Genomic DNA, 8978 nt, shown 5'->3' on the forward strand with positions numbered 1-8978 from the left:
ACACCCAAAACTACATTCTTTGTGTGTATTACACACAATACATAACCTCTTTCGTCACCTTATCCATCGAAAATTACACCCTGTCATCAATGTAGTTTTCATAATTCTCAAATGTCTTCGAGATTATTATAAAATGCTTTTCCTTTCAGCTACATTTGCTTTTCTTGTCTCAAAAGTTTTACAGTCTCCCGATAGATTTGCTTTCCGCCAACTTGAGGGTTTTGTTTTATGCACCATTCCATCCTCATACAAAAACTGAAATCCAGAAGTCGAATTATAAATGATGTATGATAAACAACCGCTGTAATAGCCGACTCCCCAAGAAACCAATTTGTCAGAAATTAAACCTTGCAAACGCGAGTGACAGACTACTCAATGATATAATATATCACTACTCATCGCTTGTATATAGGGACGAAATATTATTTGGCATATTCAGTCCCTATTACTAAATAATATACAAAGGAAGTATTCTTACAAAATATATTTCAACAGACTCGTGATGTAGACTATTAGACTATATGCATAACACCAACCACTAGCTTGTTTGCAAAACTGGGATTTTCAGAAATCCCAAGCTATTAATTCTGTGATTGTCTCTTCTAATACAAAATCTCTTTACATATTGGGATTCTATCCCAACACTCTCAGAGTTACCAATAGCCTTCCGATATCAACAAATATACACAATTTGAAATTTTGCAATAATCAAAATATATTCAAAGTTTTGATTCTCCTTCTTAACAGCACAGTCTATATGGTTTGCTTATTTTGGGCGGAGTGCACCCGAGGATATGCTGATAAAGATAACACGTCGACAGAAAACGAAGCGAAAGACATTTTCATAATACTGATCACAGTGTTCACTTTTGTGAAAACTAAGAGATCTTAGCTATCAAATTGATGAACTGTATAACACTCAATCTCTGGTTTACCATTTGGATATTTGCCCGCTTTTCCTTTGATTATGAGTCATGTACATATGGAATTAAATTAACCATTTGCATTGTCTCCATTACATTAGACAAGTCCAATTCTCCTGTCCACCGCGCATGTCTGCTGTTGATCTCCTGTTACGATTAGCTCGTGTCAATAAGTACCTCTTACCAAAACATGCAAGCTTTTGTTTGGCATATGACGGATATGTTGAAAGTAAGATAAAAGTACGGATGAATTCTTTATTTTCATGTACAGCTACGATTTCAGAGCACCTCTTCTATTGTTCTTTTTAGTTTAAGATCCTGCCGGAAAAATCATTGACTGGAAACAATTCTTTTACCGAAAACGGCCAGCATCAATGTTTAATGCTCTGTTAAATTATGACAGATGATTCAAACTGTTCTGTGAGTCGATCGCAACCCTACCAGCGTAAACTCTGAAATAGCCGTTTTCATTCTACCAAGTTTTCGACCAAAACCTCACAAAGGATGATATCAGCAAAAAGTAAATGACACTTGAAGAGCAGTTCGGGGAAACAAATGTTATTGATATTTGACGCTAATCCTTTGCTATGGCAGAAGATGTCAGTGCTATGTGATAAAGGGCACATGTAGTTTATTTGACGAGGAAGGTTTTGCCGGCTGATGAAACCATAATGACATAGCTAAATTAACAATAATATCAGTATTGGTATCTCTCTGAAATAGTTGAGATATTTGTAAAAGATAGTATTATTTTTAGATGTTGGTGTTGTTTTAAGTGATAGTGCTATTTTAGGTAGTCGTGTTGTTTGTAAGTGATGTTGTTATTTCTAGGTGATGGTGTTGTTTGTAAGTAATGGTGTTATTTTTACGTGGTGATGTTGTTTGTAAGTAATGGTGTTATTTTTAGGCGATGGTATTATTTTTAGGTGTTGTTGTTGTCTGTAAGTGATGGTGTTGCTGTAAGTGAGGTGTTGTTTGTAAGTGATGGTGTTGCTTGTAAGTGATTGTGTTGTTTATAGGTGATGTTGTTGTTGTTTGGAGGTGGTGGTGTTGTTTGTAATGGACGTCGTTTGTAAGCGATATTATTTGTATGTAGTAGTTATTTCACCAATTTAAAGTAGTTATATTGTTAATATAATGATAGTTTAATTGGTTTGTGGTTAATAGTATTGATAATAAAATGGTGATTTTATCGGCATGTGTTTAGTGCTATGCATAACTGATAATGATATTGTGATAATTATATTGGTAAATCATAGCCTCACTGCCGGGTAATGGGACTATACGTATATGTGATAATTGAATTGTTATTTTCTTTTTAAATGGTAACTTTTTAAGGGATACCAAATCATTTTAGACACATCGATTGGAATAGACTGGTGGTTTTTATACAAAGTAAAGTTTATTACAGTGTATTGCTGTGAAATTCAAATATCTACTTCCGAAATTAACCACGGGACGAGTTAAATTCAAAGTTTTCATCGCAATCCCATATGCCCCGTTTACGAATTGAATTCTACAATGTATGTGGAGTGTTGGTTTCGATGCATTTTAAAAGGTCTAGAATTAAAATGCAGATGAACGGGTAAACATGTCACTATACGTCATTACAGCTGTCTGAAGGCTGCTGCTACCGAACCCCCCCCCCCCCCCCCCCCCTCATACTGAGTTTACAGTAAAACTAGGCCACCTTAAAATCAATTATTCATATGCATACAGTTTGGCTGTTTGGTTTCGCAGCTGTTGCTGGTTTGGTGGATTAAAGCTCATGGTATTCGGTTAAGGATTCAGAAACAAAACCCAAAAAACTTGTGAAGACGAAATGTCCCATTATACAATGTACCTTAAATACAAATATAAAAAAATATGTACACATTATACCGTATATACGGATACATGTACATATTATATCGTAAATACAGATACATGTACACATGATCTGGCTGATCATGAACCAAGAGAAAAGACACCAAATGCTCTTGATGAAGTCTATCTACTGGGTTTACATAACACACGGAGGACTATATTCAAGACTACCTCAAGTACTAAACGTTTGACAGGCAGAACATTTTATACTGGATTTTTATCGTATTTCATTTACAGAAACATTCTTTTTCTATTACACACCAGCATCCAGTTCCATTTGACAATAGTTCTGTGTGCTATAGGTTTTTGTGTAGAAACAACTTCATGTCACGATCACAGGTGCCTGACTCGTTTTATAAAATAATAACATATAAGACTGCATATAAATCAGAAAGGTTCTGAACTCCCCCAGGCTTGAAATCTGATGTATTTATTTCTAAGTACCGTAGCTTCGGTTGTATTGGGTGGACATTTTCGAAGTAGGCCTTAAATTGAAGAGAAATGACCAATCTTTAAAATAAGCCATAACATGTTGTCGATTTCTCGATATTAGTTTACGAAATCGGGCGTGAAACTTCAAAATTCTCTCGATTTTGTTTACTGGGACAAGTTGACGTATCGGGGTCACCACACTTTGACTCTATTGGACATAGCTTTAAATACGAAGTCCACGGGTTAATCAAGAGGTACGCTTCATCAGATCACCGAATACAATTATTACATGCACTTACTTTATGTATTCGAGCACCCTATCGACGGCTCTGGGACTTTTTATGCATACTGATAGCAGATTTTCCCCTTGAGTAGCCATGTTGTGCCAGCCGCGGTAAATTTAAACAAGCATTCTGATTGGTTAAATCCTGACTGTTAATAGGACGTTAAACAAACTAAACCAAACCAAATCCTGTTACAAGTGATGCTTCCAATGTGTTTTCATCTGCGGCATTTCGGCTTTTCATCTCAAACATGATATTTCATGATTAAATGTTAATTTAATTATTGAATGTTGATTTTTTTTTTCTCAGACTTATAGAAGAGCGTACATGTATATCGCAATGATGATATTGGTAACATGGAACTGTTTACTGTATTTGGCAACACAAATTGAAAATTGACAGTCGACTTACAATTCCTCCTATAAGTGACATTATCTCGAACTAACATTTAATTATCCTTGAATATGCTTTACAATTTAAATAATATATTTTATCAAATAAATAGTACATCAGTAAAAATATCTTTGGTTTAAACTTAGATATGTTCACTGAAAAATGTCCAAATTTTGAAAGGTCGTTTTTGTAAATATATCTTCAATTAATGTTTTATTGGTCTGATTGAGAACTGAGTTTCGTTTACCAATATATCGATACAACATCGAGCTTAATATTGAGGAGTAGAATAAGACCAGGTGACCCTGGATAGTAAGCTTGTTCTGCTGTATCTACGACGCCTGCTACATACATCTAGGCAACACACGACGTTATCGCACGCTCCTGAGAACCTGGCAGTAGGACCACTCGGATTCAAAAGAGTTTTTTTCGCGTTTATTCTAGCATTATAACTAACACACTGGTTAATCAACCGTCCAAAAACAGGTTATAGGAATCAACATTATAGTTTTAGGTCTTTTTTGCAACACACACAAGCTTTGATATACTGGTTAATTACAAACCTCATTCTGTTAATGATAGGTAATGAGATCTTTTCCATATACAGGGAGCTGCATCATAAGACATGATGGTCAGAATGCTATTCCTATAGCATAACAGTAGTACCTATTAAATCATAGACGACCTATCTGTTTGTGTTCTATATCATCGCAACCCTTTCCAGGGACCAATACACCTGCTCTCCGCACAATTCTACACAACAAGTGATCCTATATGTGTGTAGCCCTACTAGAGACACATAATGCATCTTATTTATCATTGATGGCTCTTTTTCGGTAATTCATCTGGTATGACCGCTGTAAAAGAAAGCCCACAAGATGTACGCCTTTCACACTTTCTTTTAGCGACCCAGATCGTACAACAATAATCGGTATAATTATGAAGTAACGGGGCGCCTGTTGATGCTAACACCTTACGCGGAACAAACAGTAACGCATAAAACAGGAACAGACTAATGTGCACTACAAGCATTGAATTACCAGCAAACGCCTTCTCAATATGTCTTCAGACAGTCCATCACGAGAATCTGATGAAAACGGTGACTTTATCGAAGAAGAGATTAGCATGACGTCATCACAAATAGACAAAGGCGTTTTCGTTCTTCTAAATGAAATCGCGGGAGGACTTGATAGAAACGCATTTAAAGAAAAAGTTAAATCAATATACAAAAGCAAGTCCGAAGACCTAGCATGTATACGACAATCGCTGTACGATATCGCCATAGTCAATCGACCCGAGACACCTCGTGGTGAACTTGTTAGAAGAAGAAACGTGGGAAATACTACAGCAATTGATAAATTTGTGGATGATATTTATATACTATTTCACTATATTGACGGCAATATGGGTTTGTCCGATATACGTAATGTCATGCCTTACAAGGACCGGTCTCTTTCAACATGTGACACGACGCTTACGAACAACGGCAACGATGCAATTAATGAGTCCTTTAATGAGACAGCCCCCAAAGAAATTGGCTGTAACCCTAGAGATCATAATACACGGGCAGTGTTCAGCAAAATGGAAAAAGGGAGAGAACAGACGAAAGGAAGTGAACTGGAAGGTGTAAACGCAGATTTATTAATATTAATTGTTGGAATGCGAGAAGAAATATTAGGTCAATTGAATGTCATTACAAAGGAGTACACGGAAGAAATTCGCGAACTACGGTTAGAAGTGAAAGATCTTCGCGAAAGTGTATCAGCAAAGGACAAAACAATCAAAGCTCTGGAAACACGATTAGAACACATGAAGCAAAACGTCGTTAACACACCTGCCGTTGTACAGTCAGTTCCAACTACAACTGTATCATATGCAGATGTCACGCGCGTACCTCGGTCACTAGACACACCACGACAGAATAGCAGTGGACAACAGTGCAATAGAGCTGGGGATATTACGCCAAATGGAAATGGACTCAGTGATCAAACCAAATCTCCTAAATACAATGATTTTGATCATTCGGCGAATACTGACGAGGAATATGAAGATGGGTATGTGTGTGCAGGAAACGCCGCAACTGGTGTCTTGTCAGTTACCGTTAGAGACTCTACACCAAGAGGAACTCATAAAGACTCGCGACATGTGTCTTTTCATGGGTATAATACGCAACAACAACTTGGAATTGAAAAAAAACAATCGCAATATGAATTTCGTGGTGTGAAACGTAAACCTAGAATAAAAAGAATGATCATGTCGCGAATTACAGCAGACGCACCAGAGGAGGATGTAATCAATTCGGTTGTTTCCTACGCGGCAAACAGAGGTGTCAAAGTAACATTCATGCGTATTCTGAAATATTGGAACGACATAGAACACCCCACGTACACGGCGAAACTGAATATTCTTGAAAAAGACTACATTGTATGCGTCAGCGACAGATCCCAACTTTTGGCCTGAAAATGTACTCATCCGTGAGTGGGAAGATCGTAAGAATAGATTCGAACCACAAAAATATTGATGGATGTAAATACAGGATACGTACAACTGCTATATTCGCTATGTTCCTTTTTGCTTGTGAAGCTACTTACATGGAATACAAGAGGTGTGATGTATGGGACACCTCTCTTGTCCGAAATTCTTCGAAATGTAGACATAGCCGTTGTTACCGAACACTGGTTGCCTCCTGAGCAATTAAACTTCTTGGAAAGTATTGACAGTAACTTCAGGTCGTTTGGAAGATCTGATAATCGCATACCAATTGATATTGAACAAAGATCGCATTTTCGTGGTTGTGGAGGTATAGCAGTTCTGTGGAGGAATCATCTAAAAGTAACGCCACTTCTTAGTGAAGGTAGTGATCGCGTGATAGTAGTAGCTGTACAGCTACATGATAAATCATTCCTGTATGTCATTGGAGCCCTTTTACCTTCTACGAACCGCCCATTGTATGAATATCAGGAAGCTCTTGAATGCGTGTCTGATTTGTTTGATCGTTATAGTGAACAAGGGCAAATTATTATACTTGGAGATTTGAACGCGCATATTTCAAAGAAATTCGGCGAAAAAAATCATGAGCGTGCCAATGAAAGGGGATTAATACTTGAAAACTTCATCCATGAGAAACAACTTTTATCTGCGAACTCACAAGACTGGTCTTTAGGATGTGACTTTACGTTTGTATCATACGACGGGGAACACCATTCTCTTATTGACCATATTTTGGTTGAAAGCAGTAAGTGTGATTTGGTGGCATCTTGTGAAACACATGATGATCACTTCCTCAACGTATCCGACCACCTACCTGTTACCATTGATTATGAAGCGGAATTATGTGTTACTAGAACGCATACAAACGCCCCTCGGACAGTTAACTGGAAAAGGGCTACATTTGAAGAGAAAACTAAATATGTGGCACAGTTAGACGAGAGATTGAGACATCTGCTAAATCTTCGTGATTCCAGTATCAATTTTGATCAGCTGGAAAGCACTGTTAAGTATATTGTAGCTACGATACGGGAGGCTGCTAACGCAAACCTACCAATAAAGAGATACCGCCCATTTCTTAAACCTTATTGGAATTACGGGCATGTTAAGGAATTACATAATGCTATGCGGCAACGTCGTGCAAATTGGTTGAAAGAAGGACGTCCAAGAGGACATAACTATGAATCGTACAAAGTATATAAAGAGTCAAAGCGCGAATTTAGAAAATCATTGGACGAAGCGCGGAAAACATATGAGGAAAAACAGATGGAGGAACTACAAGAGGCAGCCGAAATAGATATTGGAACATTCTACAAGGCGGTCAGGAAAAAGAAATGCCACAAATTTGCGTCAAATGAACTGCGTATCGAAAATGAGATCAGTCGCGATTCGGATACTAACAGGAAAGCATGGGCTGAACACTATAAAAACCTGGCGAAACCGGGTACGCAACCACATTTTGATGCTGATTTCAAAGAGGAAGTACAGCGTAACATCGGACAAATGTACATGAACAGTTTTAATAACCAGAACACTATATGCAAGAAAAACATTCGGTTTGATGAATTAACAAAAGCAATTGGCGATATGAAAAATGGGAAAGCAGGTGGTCATGATAGCATTATTGTGGAACATATTCGTTATGGAGGAACTGTGCTGAAGAAAGTCCTAGTCATTTTGTTTAACATTATTATTGATCTGGAGGATTATCCTAAACACTTCAAGAAGGGAATCGTCATTACACTATTCAAAGGTGGAAAGAAAGATCGTCTGGACATGCATAATTACAGAGACATTACGTTGACTCCTGTACTGCAAAAAATATTTGAAAAAATCATGTATCAGCGAATTTCAAAATACTGTTTAAAAGTTGGATTCCCACACAAGCTACAACAGGGATTTAGACCTCAATGTGGCAGTATCACCGCTGCATTCACTGCAAAAGAATCAATCTGCCATTTTTTGGAGCGCAATTCAAAAGTTTTCGCCGCGTTTCTGGACAACGCAAAAGCATTCAACAGTGTTTGGATAAATGGATTACTCGTGAAGGTATATCGATTAGGCATAAATGGTAAATTCTGGCGGATTCTGCATAATTCGTTTGCTGATGTGACTGCGTGCGTTCTTTACGACGGGAAAACGAGCGATGCGTACCCTATAGAGTAAGGGGTCGGTCAAGGACGCACGCTCTCTGCTTGGCTCTTCCTGGTTATGATTGACGATTTGGCGGTTAGATTGGAAGATTCAGGCCTTGGGTTATATGTGCAAAGTGTCCATATTCCGTGTGTCTTCCTAGCAGATGACACATTACTTCTAGCTGCGTCGATAAAAAGTCTACAGATGCAACTAGACATTGTTCATGACTATGCAAAGCTATGGAGACTTAATTATAATTCAACAAAGTCGTCACTTATGCAGTTTTCAAACCGGAAACGACCGCAAAGTGAGCCTACGACATCGTGTTCCTTAGGAAATACCGCAATTGGATGGGTAACGTCAAAAGTGTACGCAGGAATAACTTTATGCCATAACCTTAAACCCGATTTGCAAATCGCGAGTTCGTGCAAGAAAGGTCGTAAAGCTGTTAATAGTC

At 37.8% G+C, this 8978-nt stretch overlaps 1 protein-coding gene across 1 annotated transcript; it reads left to right on the top strand.

Moving 5' to 3' along the window:
- Positions 1-6508: 6508 nt before the first annotated feature.
- Positions 6509-8551, top strand: LOC117335867. The gene has a single exon (XM_033896155.1). The coding sequence runs from the start codon at positions 6509-6511 to the stop codon at positions 8549-8551; it is 2043 nt and encodes a 680-aa protein (XP_033752046.1).
- The last annotated feature ends 427 nt before the right edge of the window (positions 8552-8978 follow it).

The sequence above is a fragment of the Pecten maximus genome, chromosome 1 (genome assembly GCF_902652985.1).
Source record: "Pecten maximus chromosome 1, xPecMax1.1, whole genome shotgun sequence".
In the NCBI taxonomy this organism is placed as follows: domain Eukaryota; kingdom Metazoa; phylum Mollusca; class Bivalvia; order Pectinida; family Pectinidae; genus Pecten; species Pecten maximus.